Source organism: Terrapene carolina, unplaced genomic scaffold (assembly GCF_002925995.2).
Source record: "Terrapene carolina triunguis isolate 2854851 unplaced genomic scaffold, T_m_triunguis-2.0 Scaffold68, whole genome shotgun sequence".
NCBI lineage: Eukaryota > Metazoa > Chordata > Testudines > Emydidae > Terrapene > Terrapene triunguis.
In genome coordinates, this window is record NW_020664419.1 from 61,267,442 (window position 1) to 61,292,686 (window position 25,245).

Sequence of the window (25,245 nt, forward strand, 5' to 3'; positions counted from 1 at the left end):
CACATTCATCAAGAGCCACAGAAGGTCTCTGGGGTCCACATACGTTCACATAAAAATGGTAAAAAAAACATTGAGTTTCCAGTTTAACTACAACAGTAAAACTCCTTGGAATCTGAGATTTTTTAAAAAACAAGGAGGTACTGTCTGGCTCTTGAATTAGCTCTTAGTAATGTGACAGACCCAGACCAGTGGGATACAGGAGTCTGGTAGAGGGCAAATATACTGGTCACTGGATGAGTAGTTTTCTGTTCCCTGAGTGACCAGAGCAGGGGCTGCACTAGAGTAATCAGGAACCTGTTAGAACCAGTTAAGGCAGGCAGGCTAATTAGGACACCCGGGCCAATTAAGAAGAAGCTGCTAGAATCAATTAAACCAGGCTAATCAGGGCACATGGGTTTTAAAAAGGAGCTCACTTCAGTTTGTGGTGTGAGTGTGAGGAGCTGGGAGCAAGAGGCGCAAGGAGCTGAGAGTGAGAGGGTGTGCTGCTGGAAGACTGAGGAGCACAAGCGTTATCAGACATCAGGAGGAAGGTCCTGTGGTGAGAATAAGGCAGGTGTTTGGAGGAGGCCATGGGGAAGTAGCCCAGGGAGTTGTAGCTGTCATGCAGCTGTTACAGGAGGTACTATAGACAGCTGCAGTCCACAGGGCCCTGGGCTGGAACCTGGAGTAGAGGGCGGGCCCGGGTTCCCCCCAAACCTCCCAATTGACCTGGACTGTGGGTTCTTCCAGAGGGGAAGATCTCTGGGCTGTTCCCCCGCCCACATGATGAATTCACCACATGGTGAATCTGAGGCAAGAAAATCCGCCAATAAGCGCAGGACCCACCAAGATAGAGGAGGAACTTTGTCACAGTAAATAGATACAGTAGATCAATATGATTTAAAAAAAAATATTTTAAATTTAAATTAAATTTTAAAATGGCTAATTAGTGCATGATTTATTATTATTTTATTAATTTAAATGTATTAGGAAATTAATAATATTTTTTGTAAACTGAGGTTTTTAATTTAGTAAAGGAAGATTACCACCAAAAATATTAAATGTTTTCCCCTGAAATGGGACACACTACCCAGAGAGGGTTGATAGAGCGAAAGGTTCCCTTGTTTACTATATTGGGCTAACTTCTGCCTGGTTTTTGCCTCCACAGCTGCAGAGCCTGCAAAAATCCCACGATCCTCCCAGGCTCCACAGTCCATAGAGGCTGCTCATAATTCTGAGGAGGTGGTTTCTCCTCATTAGCAGATAAATTAGGCTTTTCTCTGCTGACCAAGCCAGATGTTCATGAATCCCATTAACCCACAGCTAATATGTCAGGGGATGCACTCAGCAGGCTCAGTAACTCTCCTGACACTGTTCCCTAGAGTGCAATTGCTGTGGGTGGTAATTGGTCTGGCAGTTAGGTGGGGCACAGTCTGCCCTAGGGAATGACATCAGGGGGATCATCACATGCATCCCCTGAAATAACAGCAGGGAGAGGCTTGACCTCTGGCTGTACATTAGCCAAGCATCATTTTTAAAGGGCCCCACAGCCAGAAGTAATTTTGTCTTTGGGCTGACATAGGCCAGTGATTCAGAAAGCTCTCTTCACTACTGGGGTAAGTTGACCTAAGTTATACTACTCCATAACATAGCTGGAGGTGGTTTTTTTTGTTTTTGTTTTTTAAATTGGAAAACCCGGGAGGTGCCCGCCCACTTCTAAAGGCCCCTCCCCCAGCCTAGCGGGAGGGACCACTGGACCCAGGAACCAAATGAATACAGGGGACAGCAAATGAAAAACAGGGATCGGAGTGATGGTCACAGGTTCAAAATAAGGGGAGTTGCTTATTTTAATAACATAGCTGGAGTTGACGTAGCTTAGGTCAACTTACACCAGTGTCTTCACTGTGCTGTGTTGACAGGAGACAGTCTCTGGTCGACTTCCCTTACTCTTATCAGAGAGCTGGAGTACCAGGGTTGACCGGAGAGCGCTCTGCTGTTGATTTAGCGGGTCTTCACTAGACCCGCTAAATCAGGGGTTCTCAAACTGGGGGTTGTGACCCCTCAGGGAGTTGCGAGGCTATGTGGGGGTTGCAAGTTGTCAGTCTCCACACCCAAACCCCGCTTTGCCTCCAGCATTTATAATAGTGTTAAATATTTTAAAAGTGTTTTTAATTTATAAGGGGAGGTCACAAACATAGGCTTGCTGTGTGAAAGGGGTCACCAGTACAAAAGTTTGAGAACCACTGCACTAAATCGATACCTGCTGCTCGATTGCAGCAGCACCAATCTCCCTGTAGTGAAGACTAGCCCTAAGTAAGGAGGTTCTGCCATTTTCCTTTGGTAGCTGTGACTTTGCTTCTTGTGACTCTGTACAATCTTCCTAATGGTGACACAGGCTGGGCTATGGAATAGCCTTCCAAGGGGACTAGGGGAAACTTTAACCTCAATTCTCTCCCCTGCTGTTGCTCCTTTATGACACTCCTGCAGTGTAAAGAGGCCAGAATGGCTCCTTGGCATTTAGGGACTTCTTTGGTGATCTAGGGCAGGTGGAGCAGCCCTACAGTGCCTCCTCACAGCCCCCATCTTAGGGTATATGCAGGAGTGTTAGAGGGGGTGGCCAGTGTGTGCTGTACTATTTTGGACAGTTGGGGTGGCCTACAGGTGACTGCAGGAAGCATCCATAATTCAGCACCCCTGCAGCTGCACGGGGTCAAGGGGAAAGAGGCCCAGAATCCAGGAGAAACAAAAGGCAATTTAAAGTCATCTGTGCCCACCCTCAGATTGTGCCTGTGTAGCTGCACTGTCTGAAAGGTGCAGCTCAGGATTGGGGTCACCATCTCCTGATCCATTACACTACATAAACCACTAGAAATAGGGGAAATCCCAGCAGGCAATGGACTGCAAGGTGACCTCTCCACTTTTCTAATCTTAGCATGCATATGTTCCAAATTCTGATCTCACTTAGACTGGTGCAATCCCATTGACACCAGAGTCCACAGCTCTCCGCTGTAAGTTTCAAGCTGCGCCATGCTGCAGTATGAATCCGAACATTGAAAGGCAATCCTGAGGTCCCACTCTAGGATTAGACTATATTCAATTATGAATGCTTTTGCTATGGAAGTTTTTGATGTCATGTCAAGTCACCATTCAAAACAGTGGCAGCTTACGGTCCTTGAAAAGAGGCATGTCAGAGCCCTAAAAACATTCACTGAATCTAGCCTCTGTGCTGCAAAGGATGATACTATATCAACTCTGGCATGCTAGGCAGCATAGGCTGTGGGAGGACAGAGATGACACATGTCTACCTGGCTTATTTGTTTTCGCTTGACGTTCAGAGGGATCCCATCTCTTGGAGTCCCAGATAGGATGTCGAAAAGCCTGATTCTGCCTCCCTTGAGTGAACAGCGAGAGCTACGTCAGACAGCCAAAGCTGAAGCAAGAGCTTGAAAAACAAATGAGCACATGTTCCAGCTCCTGTCGAGAACCTTGGATATGAATTCACGTGACACATTGTAAAGTAAATTGGAAAGAATGCTGCTCATTATTGCACATCATTCATTCTTAATAACGCCATAAAAATTAATAAACCTCAAGCCCCAAGTCTTGGGAGCTGCTATAGATAAGAGTCAAATGACAGGGAAGTGAAGCCAGGAAGAGCAAAGCCTTTGGGCTTAAGTGCGGCACTTTTAACAAATGCTCTAAGCAGCAGCTCATAGGAGATTTTCAGTGGTCTTATCTACTTGTCCTTACGTTGTGCGGCAGACCTGCCAGTTAATTAGAATGAAAAAATGTGAGGTTCTTTTCCTTACTATTCTGTGATACTCTAACTGCAGCTCAGGGCAGAGGTGAAAGTAAGCCAGTACGCCCCGGTACGGCATACTGGTAAGAGCTGGTTTGCCGCACTGGGGCGGCCCGGCTTCCCCAGGGGGCAATTTAAAGGGCCTGGGGCTCCCAGCAGGGGTTGGGAGCCCCAGGCCCTTTAAATTGCCACCAGAGCCCCACTGCTGGAGCCCTGGGGTAGGGCTGCAGGGCTCTGGGGGCTATTTAAAAAGTCCGGGGCTCCCGCTGCTTCTATTGCCCCGGCCCTTTAAATAGCCGCTGGAGCCCCACCGCCACTACTCCAGAGCTCCCGTGGCTATTTATAGGTCTGGGCGGTAGAAGCAGGGGAGCCCCGGGCCCTTTAAATAGCCCCCTGAGCCCCGGGCTGCTGCTGCTACCCCGGTGGGGGGGGGCACTTACCTTATAGGGTGGGCTGGGGCTGGCTCTGACTCCCTCAGCCACGCCCCTTCTGCCCTAGGCCCCACCCCTTCCAGGGGCCAGAGCTGGCCCCAGCGTACCAGTAAGTCACTGGACTTACTTTCACCCCTGGCACAAGGTAACAGACGGGTGATGGTGTGGGCTCTTCCTAGTCTCCTGGGTGACATTGGAAACAATACTGAATGCTGGCCTGAACTTGATCATTTGAGGGCACTTCCTGTTTGCACGGTAGTAATCCTACCCGATCTTAAATTAATGCCAAAGCCGTTTCTTTTGCCAGGGACATAGTAACTGCTGAATTAACCGGCAGCACCCTGTTATATTGAAATACCTAATGGCTAATTACAGAGGGTCTTAATTCTGCATCTTCAAGCTGTTGCACTGCAGTGAAGAGAGAATGGTGGTGAGGTGGAGACACAAGATGTAGTTTTCTGTGCTGAGCAGGACTGATTTAAAATCATTTGAGGCCTTAGGCACACCAACATATGGGCCCTCCCATGGCTCCTGCCCTTTCCTTCCAGAGAGGCCAGGGCAGCAGCATGGAGCTCCTTCTCTCCTCTCCCCCAAGAAATGGCAGTAGGGCCCCTTCAGGATCAGCAGGGGGTAGTAGCAGGGATTCACTCTCTTTCCCTTCCCCCCCGCCCCCCGCTTCCCAAGAGGCAAGGATGGCAGTAGGGTGATCCCCTGGTACCTACTCCGGCAGCTGGGGGGTATCCACATGGCTGGGCTGGTTATGCTTGCTACAAACTCCTCCTCTGACCCCTCCGGTGCGGTCCCCTGTAGGTCTTGGGGCCAACATCCCATTGAGCTGTATGGTTCAGCTCACACCTCTCCGAGCTTATGTTTCTGGCTGGCTGTAGACTCAGGCAGATGCTGCAGTGGCAGCTTTGCTTGGTTTATTTTTTTCAAGCTTTTCTTCATAGTTATTTGGGGCTAGAAACTTTAAAAAACAGAAAGCTGAGATTCGGATGTAGCGACGTGATCAGGAGCAGGGGGCCTAGGGAGGGACTGTAGTGCTGTAGAATCGATGCCTTAATCCAGCCCTGGTGCTGAGCAGAAGTAAATCGGAAGCCTTTTGCACACCTCCCTTTACGCTCAATAGAGCAAAGTAGGATAAGGTCAGTGTGTGGATGGAGAATGGATATGTCTGAGAAGATGTGGACTTCAATGCAACCCTCAGTATGTCAATGAAATGCTTAGCTATGTGCTCCTCTCTTTGGCTTTATTCTTACTTCTAGAGAGGAGTAAGTTAGCAGCGATGGTTTCATCAGTGCAGGACTGGATCCCACTGTGTTCCCCGTCCTGGTCATCACTTTTCAAATCTTGTCCTTTCAATTACAATACTCTGAACCTGCACTGTGTAAGATCAAGCCATGACACGGAAGGATCCTGGATGGAAAGAGCTATCCTGGAAACGTTTGGAGGACACCGTTGAAGATAGCAGTGAACTAATTTTAATGCAGAACTCAGGCAACTGCATAGTGATTCCAAATGTTTGACTGGAAAAGAAACATGGTATTTCTAGGATTCTGAAAAGCAAAAATGGTCAATGCACTGGACTGCAAGCACAGTTCAAAATCTAAGAAGTCATATACTTACTTTGGTTATGATGACAGTTAGCCTTGTCTTTGTTGCCTCCGGAGGGATTGAAATACCTTCTATCTGGTTCTGTTTTATTCCTCCCCTACATGCTGAGACATCCAGGAGCACCATGTCTAGGAAGGCATTACGGGGAGAAGAAGTTCAGTGGGGGACACAGTGTCATTCTGGCAGCCAGTCAGTAAGGTGTGGCAGCTAAATAACAGCCCTACCTTTGGGTCAGCATAGACAGCAATGTTCATATTGTCACTGAGTATGACCCCTTCAAACTCAGAATCAGGGATTTGCACGAAGTGATACGCTGTATCAAAGTGTGGATGTCTGCAAACAGAAGTGCAACCATTGTAAGTTCTGTGTGCTGCATTACTTCTATCCCACAATGCACCAATGCACAAGTGCCATACACGTTCAAGATTCTGTGTATAGACAGTCTCTTCTGAATAGGTTGACCAGACAGCAAGTGTGAAAAATCGGGACGGGGGTGGGAGGTAATAGGAGCCTATATAAGAAAAAGACCCAAAAATCGGGACTGTCCCTTAAAATCAGGACATCTGGTCACCCTACTTGCAACTACTCAGTCAGAAAAAGATATGAATGCAAAGCAGTAGGCTGGTGAAGAAAAACAGAATAGTGTCATACAGCTATTCTTTGGAAACCATGAAGGACGCTTCAACTCAATGAGACCAAATGCATGTCAAGGTAGTGAGCTACACAATATGCTTCAATGAAGACTAATTAGAGTAAGCTAAGTTTTCTTATTTAGAAATGCTGTAGGCTATGAATAGGGTCACTCTTTTTTTAGCAGAACTGAGCAAATAATCCATAATGAATAATTTATTTATTATTTTGCCTCTCGTTCTGTTTGTGAACTATTCATGAGCTCATCATGAAATTCTTTGATTTATTTGTTCAAAATTATGCATGAATTTCTAAGCAAAGATTTTTCCTATATAAAGTGCTGCCAAGGAGACTTGACTGCTTGATATTCAAATTCCAACGCTATATTGGTTACTTACATAAGTCACATATTATATCTCTTTCCTACATAAGATGATTATTGTATGTAGCTAACACAGTGTGAATTTCACAAATTTAGAATATTTCAATCAAATGTGCAATTCAGAATTCACTGTTGGTGAATATTCAAGCCTTTGAGATAAACAATGGATTTTTGCAAACATTCATGCCAGCAAAGCTCAGTGGGGCAGAAAGCCAACAGGAAAGGGTCACAAACATGCCTGAATTAAAATGTATTTGAAATTCCAGCAATATTTGTAGGCAAATTGTTCAGGTATTAAATTTTCTATAACTTCCAGGCTTAGACTGCACTGAAGTGATTTTTGTAAGTTTCCCCATTTCATATAACTATTTACCAATTATCTGAGCCATGCAGTCCTCAGGTCAGCAGTTTTAGAGCTAAAAAATCAAAGCTTTCCTCCTCTTCCATGGAGAAGGCAAGAATTTTCCTTTGCATGTTTTGGGACATATCAGATATTCTGAGTTAAGAGTTGTGCATTAAAATACCCTCTCATGCAGTTGATCAAGTGGAGGAACCAACACAAGAAGGAAGCTTCCTAGGCCCTCATCCTGCAAACAGTTATACACATCAATAATTTGTCTTAAATGCGACTAAGCGTGTGTAAAGTTACTGACATGGGCCAGTGTGCGCAGGATTGGGCCCTAAAACATCATCTTAAACCATTCCTGAATAGGCATTTTTGGGGACAGCTAAAATCAAATGTCATGTACAATGTGGAAGACTGTTTATTAACATCAGTTTCTGAAGTGGTACCACTGGAAAACTACGTTAGATAGAATGGGATAAAGAGATTTTCACATAAGTCAGCAGCTGAAATAGTGATTGAAGGACATTACCCTCTGATCACACATCAGCTGGCTATGTGAAATGAATTGGTGGCCTCAGACCAGGTCCCAGCAGAGAGAGATTCATCATCACATAACTGGTATGGCACTGGGGGGAGGGAGGGGCGGGGGGAACATTGAAATGTTGTAAGAGGAGTTTTCAAAGGTATGAAGACCAATTAGGTGCCCCACTCCCATGGAAAGTCAATGGGAATTGGGCATCCAACTCCCATTTTTGCCTTTGAAAAGCTTCCATTTCAATTTTAATGAAAAATCTTTTTCGACTAGCTCTAATTGGCATGTTTGTTGGCAGCCTAGGTGGCAAGGCAAAATATTGTGTATGGATAATGAACTACCCATTGACCTCTGCAGAGAGCGGTACCTCTACAGCAAGCTCTGAGGTATATTGGCTGGAAGTTCTGCCAAATTTTGCTTCGCTGCTGTACCTGTCCTGTCAGTAAACAGAGGGTGCCAGTCTCTGGGGCCTTACACCTTTCATGTGCACTACTGTAAATGCTCTTCCATATTCTTAAGCCAAATGTACCAAAATAAATAATCTAAAAATAAATCCATGCTGACCTGTAGATCTGCTATATATTGGAGCTGCAGACGCAGCCTTGAGCACCACCTTTGGCTCTTTGTTTTCTCATTTCTTTTAAACCCTTTAGGGTTTAACCCTTTAGGGTTTGACCCTTTGCTTCATCTTCTCACTTTGCTGATTTTGGTCAAAAGTGGAATTTCAAGCAAAGGCTTTTCAAGGACCAGCAGGGGGCTGCAGAAGGATAAACTTTCTGCTTCTGAGAGTCATCCCGCTGCTCCTGTGGCTTGCTGTTTGCATTGATCATTCCCCCAGGAAACCACAATCACAGTGCTCTAATAGAATAAACTCCCCGCCTGCCTATCTTGCATTCCAGGGCTTGTTCCAGCTCTCACTGAAGTCAATGGCAGTGTTTCCGATTATTTCAATGAGAGCTAGATCAGGTCCCTAATAGAGAGCATCTATCCCTGTGATCGCTAAGAGCTGCTGTATAACATTGTGTAATGTTAATATTTATCACTGCTACAGTAAACATATCCAGCAATGCTGTTGAATGGAGGCATTTGATCTTTATTCCTATTATATAGTATTAATCTTTTTTTGGAAGGGAAGGATAAGAGACAACTAAAGAGAAGGGGGAAAGGGATAGTGAAAGGGTGCATTGTTTACATGGAAGCTGATGAGATGTGTTTTATTTAGTGCATTTTTTGAGTTGTAATATTTTAAATACCTGTTTACAGTTTCAATGTATTTGCATTTCCTTTCATTGCAAATTATAACAGGTGGCAGTGGGAGCAGAGAGCACCAGAATGGAGATTGGGACTGTGACAGGTTGGATCACAGAAACCCTCTTGGGAGCTGCCACCTAATGTGCCAAGACTACTTCTACCCCTGCTTTCCCTGCCAGCTCGGGACCCCAGCACCCTGTCTTGCTGAGCCAGACACGCCCGTCTGCTCCAACACAGACCCAGGGTCTGAATTACTTGCCCCAAAGCTGCAGACCTAACTGAAAGCAGCTCACAGATGCCCAACTCCCAATGGGATCTAAACCCAAATAAATCCGTTTTACCCTGTATAAAGCTTATACAGGGTAAACTCATAAATTGTTCGCCCTCTATAACACTGATAGAGAGATATACACAGTTGTTTGCTCCCCCAGGTATTAATACATACTCTGAGTTAATTACTAAGTAAAAAGTGATTTTATTAAATACAGAAAGTAGGATTTAAGTGGTTCCAGGTAGTAACGGACAGAACAAAATAAGTCACCAAGCAAAATAAAATAAAACGCGCAAATCTATGTCTAATCAAACTGAATACAGATAAGATCCTCACCAGTTCCAGAATGCTCCCTTTTACAGACTAATCTCCTTTTAGCATGGGTCCAGCAATCACTCACACCCCTTTCACACTGTCCTTTGTTTCAGTTTCTTTCAAGTATCCTGGGGGGTGGAGAGGCTCTCTCTTTAGCCAGCTGAAGACAAAATGGAGGGGTCTCACAGGGGTTTAAATAGACTTTCTCTTGTGGGTGGAGACCCCCTCCTCACTTCTATGCAAAGTCCAGCTCCAAGATGGAGTTTAGGAGTCATCTGGGCAAGTCACATGTCCATGCATGACTCAGTTTTTACAGGTAGCATCCATTGTTTACATGCTACCTTGAACGTCCACAGGTAGACTTCTTATGTGGATTGGAGCATTCCAAGATCCATTGTCCTTTAAGTGTTTCTTGATTAGGTACTTAATTTTCACATTCCTTTCTCCAGGAACTGACTAAATGCTCTACTAAAGTTTTTTAGAAATCAAGCCAGTACACAGCCAACATTCATAACATTTGTAACTTTGAATACAAAAATGATACATGCATACAAATAGGATTAATATATTCAGTAGATCATAACCTTTACGGAGATATGTTACATGGCATATGTAGCATAAAACACATTCTAAGCATATTTCCATAAAACCTTATGGGAGGTACCGTCACAGGGCAGTAGAAAGCAAACAGAAAGAGAGTGAGTGTTTTGAGGCAGGAATTAGAGGCGTGACATCACTGGGCGTGTAGAAAGAACTAAGGCAGGCTATTCCAGGCAAAGAGGCTTGGGGTGGGGGGGAAGGCATGGAGATGGGAATGTAACATGGATACACAGGGATAGTTAAGTAGAAGGGAGTGTGCAACAGCATAGGGCACAAGAGAGAGAGTCTCAAGAGACAAGATTTAGGCTGAAGCGGAACAGATTAGCTTGTCAAAGGTGAGGCTGATGATGTAGAGGGAGACAGGAAGCTAGTGGAGGAGCTTGAGGAAGTATTGACATGGTTGGAGCAGCGGGGCAGGAAGATAAATGTAGCTGCAGTGTTTTGGATAGACTGGAGAAATTGTAGGCCATCTCTTTGAAACCAGAGAACCAAAGCCTGCATGCTCACATTTGTGCCTGCAGTTACCATGCCTGCATGTGCAAATTGAATGATTTTGCACGGCAGGAGATTTTTTGTTCATTCAATAACTCAAACAGCATTTGCATTTATACCATTTGTGCAGTCATGGCAGTTAACCAGACAGCTGTAGACATGCAATTGTGCACATATATTATGCCTCTGCTTTTTAATATGTGGCCCTATATGACTAATGTTTGGCTTCTTTATCAATATGCTTCATTATCTGTAGACTTGGTAGAACAGTTGTTCAAAGCCTGCAAGATGACAGATTATAATAATACACTGGATCTTCAGTAGTGGTGATAATGATGTACTGCTGACTAATGCTCTGAAGATGGCAGCATTGTGTGAGCTATCTCATTTTCTTACTTAACAAAGCAGAGACCTCTGAAAAGTTCTATATTGATATATTGTAGCTCTTGCATATGGCAAATGTATCCCAACATCAGCTTTTCATTTAAAGGGTTTTTCTTAATGTGTAACATTGCCATAAATTAGTACTAGGCAGACACACATTATATTTTACCATCTGGTCACTTTAGATATGTTTGATTTAAATAAGTTACACAGAGAATACAGGCTTCCCAAAGACTGCCATTCTAACAAAAATCTGTTCTTTCAGCATGTGCATGCTCATAAAAGTTATTCCTTTTATAATAATAATCTTTTTGCAGTTCTATAGTACCTGCCATGCAGGGATCTCAAATAGCTTTACAAATAAATATGGGTTAATTACATCTCTAAACATCCCTGTCAGAAAGGAAAATATTATTATCCCCATTTTACAAACGGGGAAACTAATAGTGAGATCAAGGGCTAGATTCTGCACATTTGCCTGCGCCCAATGTATGATTTCAAGCTGCCCAGTTTGTGTGAACAATTCAAATATTTATTTATATTACGGTAGCACCTGGAGACACCAGCAAAGGAGACTGTGCTTGGTGCTGTGCAAATACATAGTGAGAGACAGTCAATGCCCCAAAGAGCTTACAGTCTGGTGTTCATGTTGCCTATGGGCAGCTATATGTGAATCAATTGACTTAAATGAAATCTGCAGAACAGTTTCAAGAGATGAGCCTGGGAACTTAAATTCATAACTCTGCTAAACGCTAAAAATCATGGTCTTAATAAAGACACTAGATTTATGGCTTATTACAACACTCTGTAACCCACTAACCCCCCGCCCCCCTTTTTGTCCTCTGAGGACAGGGGTGTTAATGGGCCACTTCACCTTGAATGGTCCCTTAGAACAGTGGTTCTAAAACTAGGGCCGCCGCTTGTGCAGGGAAAGTCCCTGGCGGGCCAAACCGGTTTGTTTACCTGCCGCGTCCGCAGGTTTGGCCGATTGTGGCTCCCACTGGCCGTGGTTTGCCGCTCCAGGCCAATAGGGGCTGCAGGAAGCGACGTGGGCCGAGGGACGTGCTGGCCGCCCTTCCTGCAGCCCCCATTGGCCTGGAGTGGCAAACTGCGGCCAGTGGAAGCCATGATTGGCTGAACCTGTGGACGCGGCAGGTAAACAAACTGGCCCGGCCCACCAGGGGCTTTCCCTGAACAAGTGGTGGCCCTAGTTTGAGAACCACTGCCTTAGAATATGTGCTAGATACTTATGCTAAACTAGCTGTTCAATCTTGTATTTAGCTGTGACACTCTGAGTACCTATCCTAGAACAGACGAAGAACTCTGTGTAGCTGGAAAGCTTCTCTCTCTCTCTCCCCAACAGAAGTTGGTCCAATAACAGATATTACCTCACTCACCTTGTCTAAACAATTGACTTGGCATTCATCTACTAGTGCATGTTAGCTGCTTGTGCCTAACTTTGAAAATCTGTCCGCAACTGAGTTGCACAAGCCAAAGACAAAGCTGTAACCATGCTTTCTTTTTGTGATTTCCAGTGCCTCTTGGCTGTTACAGTGGTACCTGATAAATTCCCCTCTGAAGTCAATGGAAAGACTCTCATTGATTTTAGTGGGCTTTGATTCAGGCTATAGGTGCATGTTTTCATTCAAATCTACCTTATATTTTTGCATAGTGCTGTAGTAAACAAATTAGTGGTCCCTCCTCAACTTTTATATGAGAAAAAGAAAATAAAAGATTTGATATTAATGAGTAGCTAGGTAAATATTGGTATGGGAGAAACAGTTTGGAAAAAAACCAACCATGCATTTCATTTGAAATTTGACATTTCTGGAGCCAAATTCCATATGAAACTCTATCATTTCTGAAATGTTTGGTTAACTTTTAAAAACTATTTTTCATTTCTGAGTTCTATTAGCTACCAGAAGTAGAAGAGCAGAACTGCCAAGAGAAACAGGCAGTACAAAAACTCTTGTGAGTGATCCAGACTCAAGAGGTTCAGATAAGCTACAAATAAGTATTAAATTCTGGATTGTTTTTCTCAAGAGAACCTTGAGCTCCAAGTACTTCCTTTACACAAATGCTGAATTTGGTCTAGTGTCAAATAAAGCAGTAGTGCATAATTACAAATATGAATGAAGTATTTCCATGGGTACTGGAAACCAGATTCCCAAAACCTTTATGTGTGGACATAGTTATTTACTACTCTAATTTGATGTGGATGCTTTATTTGGGGTGAGCAACAATATTTCCTTATTTTTACATGCTGATATATAAAGAAAAAGTCCTAATGTGTAATATCAAAAGCAAACAGACAACTTGTTAGGAGCAGAAGTGATTTGTCTTTTCTTTTCCAGTTAAGAGATATTGAAATATCTGTGTTTCCCAAAGGTTTCTGTAATATTTAACATAGCTTTATATAGTTAATGCAAATTAGATGTAGTTATTCTTATGCTAATATTTTTCACAGTTTCTCATCAGTAATATTGTTCAGACTACTAAATGCCCTTCTAGTTTTATGGGTTGAACACCGCAATGAACAATTGGAATGGATTGGTCCATTGAGCTTACTGGAGTGGCTGTAATTGTCTAATTTAGGAAGCAAGTGACATTTTTCTTCACTTATGGAAAAGTTAGTAAAATCTTATGAGGGCTAAGGAATTCGGGAACATGCTTAAGCACATTTCCAGCTTTAATCCCTTCAGTCCTGTTGAAGTCAATGGGTCTTAAGCATTTACTTACAATTAAGAATATGCTTAAATGGTGTCCTGAACTAGGACCTAAGGTTAAGATTTTCAGAGGTATTTAGGTGCCTAAAGAAGCAGATGTGCCCACTGGGATTTTCAAAAGTGCCCAACCAGATTAGGTGCCAAACTCCCATTGAAATCAGTAGGATTTAGGCACTTAAATAACTTTAAAAATCTAAACCTAAATGTCTTTAGGCATTTTTGAAAAGCCCACTCAGTGCCAATTTGTATCTTTAGGCACCTATATACCTTTAAAATCTGGCCCTCGGTGACTATGGGAAACCAGAAAAAAAGCAAAATCTTGCTGGTTTTTCCCTGTGTGTGCTATTTTTTTATACAGCTCTACTTTACTGCTAACATGACATTTAAAGTACGTAACATTAGGTGTCTTTGATCTGAACTTATTTAAAAAACATGAAAATCTGAGGAAATGGGGCTCTCAAGTGAAAATGGTACTGATTGGTGCTACTAAAGTGCTTGTCTACAGCTTCGCTATGTATATCTGTGTATGTATCTATTTTCACAGTGCTATTTTTTTACTATCGAATTTGGCCTTTGCAAGCAAGAGGGACAGCTACGTGCTTATGGGGCAGGACTCCTGTCTTCTATTGGCGAATTAAAGGTATGTGAGTGAATGTACCCTGCAGGCTGAAATACGTTTTTTAGAATGATGGAAAATTATAAACGAAGTGTGAATATTTTTACTTTAAAAAAACTGTCAGGTATTTTAGATTGAAGGTTTACTCCCAAAATTCAGCAGGCATTTGGCGTGTGAAACAAGTTGATAAGGACTGATGTGCTAGAACTGCCAGAAGTTGCAAAGCACTTTTTTGTTGTTGCTTGTTTGCTTGCTTGCTTGCTTGCTTTTAAAGTTTTGGTAACCAATGAGACACATGAATTTACTGCTAGTGAAGACATATTAATCCCTTTCTATTTATTGAGTAGGAGATTTCTTACATCACAGCTTCTGGGACCCTTAAGTTAAAAAAACACGTTTATTTGAATATGAAAAAAAAATGTTTGCATAATATGGCAATATAAGGCCAAATCCTGCTTGCCTTATTTAAGTGAGTAATCCTGTGTACTGCAGTGGGGTTACTCTTCTGAGTAAAGTGAGTAGTGTTCAGACCACAATCTAGAAATAGTAAGGCCCTGATTTAGGAAAACATTTAAGCATGTGCTTATATCCCTCCTTGTTCAGGAAACCATGTAAGCACATGCTTAACTTTACGTATATGCTTAAATGACCTTCCTGAATAGGGCCCCAATCCTTCAGAAACAAAGGTATTTAAATTTACATATTGTGAGTAGTTCCATTGAAGTCAATTGGACTCTGTGTAAATTTAAGCATGTGGGTTCAATAAGTATTCACAGGATCACAGCAGAGCTGGTCAAAATGTTGAAATAAAAAAAAAAAAACAGGACAAATTTGCAAAATATTTGCCACATTTTTTTCTGTGTTTTCAACCAGCTCTAGTCAGGCACGGGCATGCTCTTCTGTACTGGGGCCTAGAAGTGCTATTAGTGCTTTTATTAATAACTCGGTCTCTCTACTTTTTTGCCTATTCTGTATATTTAAATGTCCTAGCTGGAACTAGTTAGACTCATTACGTTCCTTATGTGAATAAGATGATGATGAGCAGTAAAAAAATAATATGAAAAAAGGGATAAGGAAAAAAATATTGATACTTTTATCATTGTTCTGAATACAATACAGGCTTTCAGTACAATCGCAATTTTACTCCTCACTGTATCAGAATAGTAGTATTTTACAGGGTTAAGGCTCAATCCATTAAAGTGCAGAGCACCTATGTCTCCCATCCCTTTGGTCCAACACCTTTGAGAATTGAGTCCTAAAAATCTACACAAGGTCCCATGGAAAAGCAGGCCCTTACTTTAAAATAACAGTCACTTATCACATGATTTGCAAATATAAGCACATATGTGCAACCATGTGGATAGTCAAGAACATTATAAACCTTATGCTGTCCATAAATGAACAGATTATTCTTATCAAATAAACTGAAATGCATATTTCATCACAAAACAATAATCTTAACTCTGACCCCAAATAAGTATTATTTGTTCAGCAGTAATCTCAAAATATGAACGCTCAACCCTCTCCAAAGCAACAATAAAAATGATGTATATGCATATAAATGACATCTATTGATCAGCTTCAAAGGTTAGTCTGCATGCCGTAATAATTTTGCCATAAATCAAATACTTTTCCTATTATGCTACATATGCAACAATATTTATATATCTCTAGCAATAGCAGAGAGGGACTAATTTGCAGCATGAGTCAAGTCACCAGGATTTGGCCATTGTAAGGTGACTTGATGGCACTCATTCCACAGAACATGTAAACATGAATTATTGTACAATCAATACACCGCCTAGTGTGGCCTTATTATGCAATGTTATCACTTCCAGCTGATTGGATCCATTCACTGCTCAACCCATCAGGCCCTCTTATTTCACCATGTATGTCAGTTTGGTTCCAGGGTTACATAATTTAATGTTATGTCAGTGAACATTTTATTAACTTGATTTATTAATGAACATTGTATATGAGAAAAAAATGGGGTACTTTTCTTTGAATAATTAAACTGTAAAAGTATTACATAAAATAAGTGCAGGAGAACAGCTCTGCAATGATACCTCTTATCAGAAAAGGATAAATGGATAATATTTTCAAAAGTGCCTAAGGGCCAGATTTGCAAACATATTTAGAATTATAGAATCAGAGAAATGTACGACTGGAAGAAACTTCGAGAAGTCATCAAGTCCAACCTCTGCGCTGAAGCAGGACCAAGTAAATGTAGACCACCCCTGACAGGTGTTCTTAAAAACCTCTAATGTTGGGAATTCCACAACATCCCTTGGAAGACTATTCCAGAGCTTAACTACCTTTATAAGGAAATTTTTTCCTAATTTCTAAATTTCTTGCTGCAGATTAAGCTCATTACTTCTTGTCCTACCTCGAGTGGACATGAAGAACAATAACTCACTGTACTATTTATAACACTCCTTCACATATTTGAAGACTGTTATCAGTTGTCTTTTCTCAAGCTTAAACATGCCCAGTTTTTTTTAACCTTTCTGTATACATCAGGTTGGCTAAACCTTTTATCAATTTTTGTGGCTGTCCTCTGGACTCTGTCAGATTTGTCCACATCTTTCCTTAAGTGTGATGCCCAGAATTGGACACAGTACTCCAGCTGAGGCTTCACCCCTGCCAAGTAGAGTGGGACAATTACCTCCCATGTCATATATATGGACACTCCTGTTAATACACCGCGGAATAATATTAGCCTGTTTTGCAACTGCCTCACATTGCTGACTCATATGCAATTTGTGATCCAACTCCCAGATCATTTTTAGCAGTTCTTCCGACTAGTCAGTTATTGCCCATTTTGTTGTTGTGCATTTGATTTTTCCTTCCTAAATTAAGTACTTTGCGCTTGTCTTTATTGAATTACATCTTGTTGATTTCAAACTAATTCTCCAGTTTGTCAATGTCATTTTGAGTTCTAATCCTGTCCTCCAAAGTGCTTTCAACCTCTCCCAGCTTGGTGTCATCTCCAAATTTATAAGCATACTCTCCACTCCATTATCCAAGTCATTAATGAAAATATTGAATAGTATAGGCTGCAGCACTGAACCCTGCAGGACCCTGCTAGATATGCCCTCCCACTTTGACAGCAAACCATTGATATGTACTCTTGGAGTATGGTCTTTCAACCAGTTTTGAACCCACTTTATAATAATTTCATCTAGACCACATTTCCCTAGTTTGCTTGTGAGAATGTCATGTGGGACTGTGTCAAAAGTCTTACTAAAATCAAGATATATCACATCTACTGCCTCCCCCCATCTTCTAGGCCAGTGCTCCTTTCAAAGAAGGAAATTAAATTGGTTTGGCATTATTCTTGACAAATCCATGCTCACTATTCTTTATAACTCTATTATCGTCTAGGTGCTTACAAATTGATTTAGGTGTCTAAAGATACAGATAGGCACCTAGTGGGATTTTCAGAAGTGCCTAAGTGAGTTAGGTATGTAAATACCACTATCAATGGGAGTTAGGCACCTAACCTGCTTTGGTGCTTTTGATACTCGCACTAGGTGCTTATCTGTATCTTTAGGCACCTAAATACCTTTGTAAATCTGGCCTATAGGCATGTTTGAAAATAGGTCTTAGTCACCTATGTCACTTAAGTGTTTTTGAAAATTGTATCCACTACCTCATTCCCAGTTATATCACCAAATTGCATCAGCGCTGACATCCCTCTCAGCTATGGCACACCTATATACAAATAAATCTAGATCTCAAGTGTATTTCTGAATAGTAAATATACGTATTTAATGGTCTTGTTTATAAGTATTTTAAAAGCTGGAAAAGTGTCAGGCAACACAAACTGTGAATAGTGAATTTGCTGGGTAATATTTTGGCATATATTCAAGCTCAACCAAACCTCATTATCTCTCTTTTTCTGTCTGACATGGCTCTTCTCTAGAAAATTGGTCAATGGCTTCAGCAGTGAGAAACTAAAAATCAGGGGAATGTAGGTACAAAGCAGCTTTTTTCCCCCAAAGATTTTTTTCAATATTTAGAACTAGTCTGAATATCAGACACAACAAAATGCAGAAGAAAATGTGTGCTACAGGTGAAAAAATGCATTAAGCAGAAAATACAGAAAGCTCATACATGCAGACACACACAAAGGAGAAAGAGAGGATTAAAAGCTAAAACCAGTGTGGGAAAGGAACCAAAATTGTGAGTAGTTATAAAATGTTCAGCCCTAATAAAGTCAGGTTAACGCTAGATAAAGCTATTACACAATATACATTTGTGGTTTAGAAATACACAATACACAATTCAGTAAACACACTATTTCTACGAAGTAGTTATGATTCTAAAAAAGGCAGATCAAATGTGTTTAAAAATATGTTGTCCATTCATTTAATATTATATTCTTGAGCCCTTTCATTAAGGGTCTGAATCAAAGAACTCTGATGTCAGTGGAAGTCTTCCCACTGATTTCAGTGGACTGTACACCTAGTCTACTGTGCCACATTGCTGTATCTAATGAAGAAGCAGATTTCCAGTCCTGTACTATGATACCTTTTTCAGTCAAAGATGCTCACAATAAAACATCTGATTATGAATAGATAAAACTAGTATGTCCCTGATTGTAACCTAAAAACTAAGAGCAGTGGATTTGACTACAACACTTTTTTTGTTGAGGGTGGAGATAATGGCTAAAACAACACCTGGATGCCCAGTACACATTTTACTACCTCTTACCACTACAGCATTTTTCTATTTGTCTAAACAATATATAAAATTCTATTGGTATCATAAAAAAGTTCTGGGAACATCAGCACACAATTTGGAAATGGCCCATTTACAGATCAGCAGAAAAACATTTAGGAGCATGTTTTTCCTGGACTCTCTCATGTTCCCCCACAGAATAACAAGACAATAAAATCAAAATAGGGATGCGGATAATTTCTTCTCACCCAAGGGTCTGATTCTGGCCCACAGAGAGTACAGCATTTATAACCCATCTCAAGTTTCTCCTCTTGCTATTGGAAGGTTTTTTGCCTGTGTTTTTGTAAACCTTAATAAGTGTGTGTTAAATGATTACAACCAAGTCTTTACACTCAAATGAGCAAGCATACAACAAAACTCATTTTTAATATGGCAATGATAGGTTGTCTCTCCCACCCTTTGCTAGCAGGGCTGGAAATGCTGTGGAGGTATTATGCTTGTTCCGAGCAAAAAGGAGCATATCCTATCACTCTTGAGCAGCCCTGTTGTCAAATACTGCTACCTTTCATAGGTATCAGCAAGGATTGAACTTGGAACCCATTGCTCCATAAAATACCAACTCTCCCAGCTTGAGCTAATGGAAAATCCTCATTGACTGTACTAGAGCAACAGTTTATTTTCTGGGTGAATAAGCCTCTAGAGGTGGCTGCTACCACAAGCCCTTGAGATGGCGTGTCATTCCATTCAACTGCAGGCTGTGGTACACATACACATTAGCAATTACATTCCATGAAGACAGATAAAGGAAGAGGATGAGGGTAGGGAAATATGTACTAGATACTTACACATCTTGGTTGACTGAAAACATACGGGCAAACAACATATGCAAAGCAAATGGTGGGTAGCCAATATAACTGCACATGTTGTGGGTTTTTTTTACTGCTTACAACATTACATAAATAGCTAATGTCCATAAAGAAACCAGGATGTGACATTCTGATTACACCTCCAAATAAAATGGTCCGGACTCACCAATTTAATAGTTTTTCTGCTCTGAGATTCTGCACTCCCTACTGAGCACATCCCTGAGCACTCCCTACAGAACGTTCGCTGAGTGCATGAGCATACAGAACATTCCCTACAGAGCAAGCAGACTTTGACATTCATAGCGCTAGGCTCCACCTGAAAAATTAACCAGATGTCCCACAACCTTTCTGATGTTCTTGTTGTTCCACTTTGCTTTAAGACAGCATAGGGAGGGGCCCAGGAGGTCTGGCTGTGGGCTCTCTGTCAAGCTCTGCCACTGCCAATTTCAGAATTTGCATACTCCATTGTTCACAGTGCATTTTATGGGTACATTGCTTCAGAATTAAAAAATGTAGGGCCAAATCCACAAAAGGACTTTGGTGGCTAACTGCCACTTTAGGTGCCTAACTCCAACATTTAGGAACCACTGAGATCCTCAAAACCCTAACTCGGCTGCTGCCTAACCCTTCAGGTACCTAAAGTCCCTTGATGATTATATTGCCACTGTAAAAGTACCCTAAGCACCCATGTTTGGTATGCACACAGCTGCCTCAGTCTTGACCTTGCCCCAGAGCTCAGTGCCTTTCACACGTCTAAACCCCAAATTAGGTGTTGCCCCACCTATATTGCCTGTCAGACCCAATGTAGTAGGTGTGCTCAGAGCATGCCTAACTCCACACAAAACATCTGGGAAGAGAAGGAAAAGAAGAAAGCAGCCTACTTCATAACAGTTATCCCAGTGGTTAGAGCTGGGACATGGGAGACCCTATTTCAATTCCCCCATCTGCCTGGTAAGGAGAAGGGATTTGAACATGGGTTTTCTCTCTCTCAGGTAAGTGCCCTAACTACTGGACTAGAGTCATTCTCGCTTGCTCTTTGGTCCAATGAATACAGAAATACAGAGCAGCTCAGCTTCACCAGGAAAGACTGTGAAAGACCCACACCAGAATCTCCCAGTGCTTAAGACACTCACTTGCAAGTGGGTGACTTATCTACAGATCCCAGCTCCCCATCCCCTGAACCTGGGCCACCTGCATCCCGGGTGAGTGTCTTAACCATGGGGCTATAGGCTGCCACGGCCATTTTGTGTGTAGTTAGGCATGTCCCGCTGCAGAAAAATGGCTTAGGTGCCTGGTTCCAGGAGAGAGTTCACGGCTGTGAGACACAGCTGAAAACAGGGCCTCCCTCAAGCCTGGATTTAGGCAGCAAACTCCCTGAGAGGGGCAGGGCTTAGGACCCACCCATCTCCTTGGCAGCTGCATCTGCTATTGGCTAGCTTAGCCAGCTCCCCACCTAGTGCTCTGGCTTTTGTGGATTCCATTCTTAGGCACCTCTCTCTCCTCATGGCTTGTACAAGAAGCCTAGGCACCTAACTAATGGGTTGTGGATTCCATTGGCTGGCAAAGTTCCTAAAAGTTAGGCACTGCAACACTGAGCATTGCAGTGTCTAAAGTCCCTTTATGGATTTAGCCCTGGTCTACACTGGGGCTGGGAGGGTTTGATCTAAGTTACGCAACTTCAGCTACGTGAATAACATAGCTGAAGTCGACGTACTTAGATCGACTTACCGTGGAGTCTTCACCGTGGTAAGTCGACTGCTGCCGCTCCCCCGTCGACTCTGCCTGCGCCTCTCGCCAAGCTGGAGTACAGGAGTCGACGGGAGAGTGCTCGGGGATCGATTTATCGCATCTAGACTAGACGCGATAAATCGATCCCCGCTGGATCAATCGCTGCCCGCCAATCCGGCCGGTAGTGAAGACATACCCTTAGACAATTGTGGCACCAGGGCGCAAAAGAAAATGTGACAAACCTGCTGGTACAATTGCTAATGCCACTTTAAAGGTAGAGGGTATCCAAAGGGATCTGCAAGGGAGGCATGGCTTGCCAGGTGCAGGCAGGGCCACCCAGAGGATTCAGGGGGCCTGGGGTCTTCAGCGGCAGGTCCCGGAGCGAGTGAAGGACCCACCACCAAATTGCTGCCAAAAACTCTCGTGGGGGGCCCTGAAAACTCTCGTGGGGGCCCCTGCGGGGTCCTGGGCCTGGGGCAAATTGCCCCACTTGCCCCCCCTCTGGGCAGCCCGGGGTGCAGGAAGGGTTCAGACTATTCAAGAAATGTCAAGTGGTATTGGAATGCAGTTATCGTTTAAAATGGGTACTAGCTAAGGCAGAACAGTTAGGTCAACATGGTCCTTTTTATCGGTTTATGTTGTATTTAAATTTATGGCTATCCATAAATATACATGCACATATTCTACCTGAATAATTGAATTAGCATGTGCTTAGTGTTGTGATACTCGGAAGAGTCTGTTTAAAAAAAAAAAAAAGAGGAACCTTTGTACTCAGTAGACCTGTTCCCTGTGTGTAATTTATCTGGCTAAGGTTTATGTATAACATCTTTCAATGCAGATAGATAGATCAAGGACTTGCACTACTGAAAACAAATGCACTTGCCTTCAGTTCTGGTACCTCAATGCAGAGCACTGAGAATAAATATACTTGTCCTTAATCCTCTAAGGTATAAGACAGATACAGGAGCTAGCAGAGGTATTGTAAATAAAAAGTGAAGGAGTGGAAGGTGAACTGCCTCAAAATTTTGCAATAGCTAGTTCTCAGCATTGAAATCCAGAATCTTTGTTCCTAGTGGCCACGTGCCAATCATGTGAGGAGGAACACTGCTCTAATAGCTATTCTCCAAGTAATCACACTTGTTTTCCTTGTCTTTCTAATGTCTGTTTGGTACATAAATATGCCTGTTTCTTCTTGTTTCCATGCAATATTTATTTGGTGCATTATTGCTCAAGTGTACTTGGTAGAAAGGTAATGTATTTCATCAGTACACACTAAGTGAACATTATGTAATGGTCTTCAGATATATAGCTCCAGTCCTAAACTCATTGTAATGAAAATGGCATGCACATATGGCCTGAAAATGGATGGCACAGATTATGTGAATGATTTAGTCAGACTCTATTTACCTGCAGATGTAATGAACAATTCTGCCATTTAAGAGAGATTTTTGGGATACAGATGAGTGTAGTTGTATAGGTTATTTTTCTGGAATACATATTTTATTACTTTCTCCTCTTCCAGCTGAAGATTGTTGTTTCTATACCTATGGGGTAGATACATATCTGAACTGCCCTTGATTATTTAAAGTAATAACTTTGGGTGGAAAAAAAGACAGTAGCTAATAGATTGAATTATTTTGTTCATGATGAAAGATCCATTGTGTGTAGAACATGAGAGATTAGCTATTGACTGGGAGTGTACAATAACCGTGATATAAAAGCTGGATGTATACAGAAAACACTGCTTAAGCATTCAGGGGTCTCATAACACAGTTTAACAGATTGTGTGGTGTATTTTGCAGCATGCTTTGTCTGACAAGGCCAGTGTGAGAACATTTGATCCAAAGACTACTTGCTTGCAAGAATGCCTTATCACCACTTTTCAGGAAGCTTACTTTGTCTCAGAAAGTTTTGAAGAAGCCAAAGAAAAGATGAGGTAAATTATTTCCCTTGACTCTTAAAAACGAAATCTTATTTTCCCTTCTCTGGATGTGGCAGAAATAGGTGTTAATTTTCTTTTTCTTTCAGGGACTTTGCAAAATCAATCAATCGTCCCTTTTCAGTGTATTTCAACCCATACACGCAAAGCATTGAAATTCTGAAAGACACCAGAAGTATAGAAAACGTTGTCCAGGACCTTCGGAGTGATCTGAACACGGTGTGTGATGCTTTAAGCAAAATGAACAGATATTTGGGCATTTGATGTCTGTGGCACTGCAGCTTTGCTGTCCACTGCTTCTTCTATGGCTATGCTAGCAACATCATGTGCTCCAGTTTTAGAGCCATCCATCTTCCCTCTGCAGCTTGGTCAGTGACTTGCATCATTGTGTAGCTCTAATTGTAACTTGCAGACGAAACAAGGCGATGCTAACTTGAAAACTCAACAAGAAATGTGGTGGCATATAACCAGCAATTCCATAAGAGAATGTCATGTACAAATACACTATTAAAAGCTTACCTGGCAATGATTTTGTTTACTTAAAGAGACTGTTCACTTAAAAGCAACATATAAGAAATGGCTCATGATTTCATTAGGAGTCTAAACACACAGATTAGTTTTTACAACCTCTTGTCCGTGTTAGACTCTGAAAAAACATTTTCCAAGTTTTCTTTTTCCCTTGTATGGATCCATATTTCTCTCTCTACTGATGAGGACAACTTTTCCTTTTATGCCTCTTTAGTTGAGTGTCTCCTGTGTCTGAACAATAGAATTTATATAATACTGAGAAGGGAGGGAAGGACATACATTGTTGTTAAAAGAGCTTTTGAGTTGTATTAGCTGAATAATTGCAAACAATTTACAACTTTTGACAATTCAAATAGGAGGATATTTTTACTTAACACCTGCTGCTACTTGTGGATGCCACAGAAATACCAACTGACCTATGACATAATTCCAAAAATCCTTCCCTTGAAAAGTGGAAATAATAGTGAGGATCCTGATATCACTCCATATAGTTAGGTGTCAATGTAAAACCTTCTGTGATTACTATGTGCCTTCTGCATTCCCCTATTCAGAAATATTTTCAGAGGGATTTCATATTTCTATGATTCTGTGTTATCAAGTGGCACTCATTTTATGTTGAAATTACTAGCAACATTTAGAGCATCTGCAAAGCTATTTTAAACACGTATTGAAACCACTCTCTCAGCTGAAATATCTAGGCAGATGCTCTAAATGTTGCTAGCAATTTCAACATAAAATGAGTGCCACTTGATAACACAGAATCATAAATATGTAGGGCTGGAAGGGACCTTGACATCAAGTCCAGCCTCCTGTGCTGAGGCAGGACCAAATATACCTAGACCAGGTGTTTCTCTAACCTGTTCTTAATAACCTCTATGATGGAGATTCCACAATCTCTCTTGGAAGACTATTCCAATTCTTAGCTAGCCTTATAATGAGAACATTTTCCTAATAACCTGCAGCAAGGGACATTTAGGCTAGCTAAGCCAAGTACTTCTTCTCCTACCTTCAGTGGAAATTGATCATTGTCCTCTTTATAACAGCCCTTAACATATTTGAAGATTATCAGATTCCCACCTCAGTCTTCTTTTCTCAAGACAAAACATACTGATTTTTTTTTTTTACCTTTCCTG

The 25,245-nt window shown here is 41.8% G+C and overlaps 1 protein-coding gene across 1 annotated transcript in view; it reads left to right on the forward strand.

The window, feature by feature from the left end:
• TPH2 (tryptophan hydroxylase 2) overlaps positions 1 to 23,848 on the forward strand; it is a 70,267-nt gene extending 46,419 nt beyond the window's left edge. The window contains exons 9-11 of the mRNA XM_026648963.1: positions 14,297 to 14,392; positions 23,448 to 23,581; positions 23,674 to 23,848. Coding sequence (XP_026504748.1) covers positions 14,297 to 14,392; positions 23,448 to 23,581; positions 23,674 to 23,848 — 405 coding nt within the window. The remainder of the gene's footprint in view (positions 1 to 14,296; positions 14,393 to 23,447; positions 23,582 to 23,673) is intronic.
• Positions 23,849 to 25,245: the final 1,397 nt, after the last annotated feature.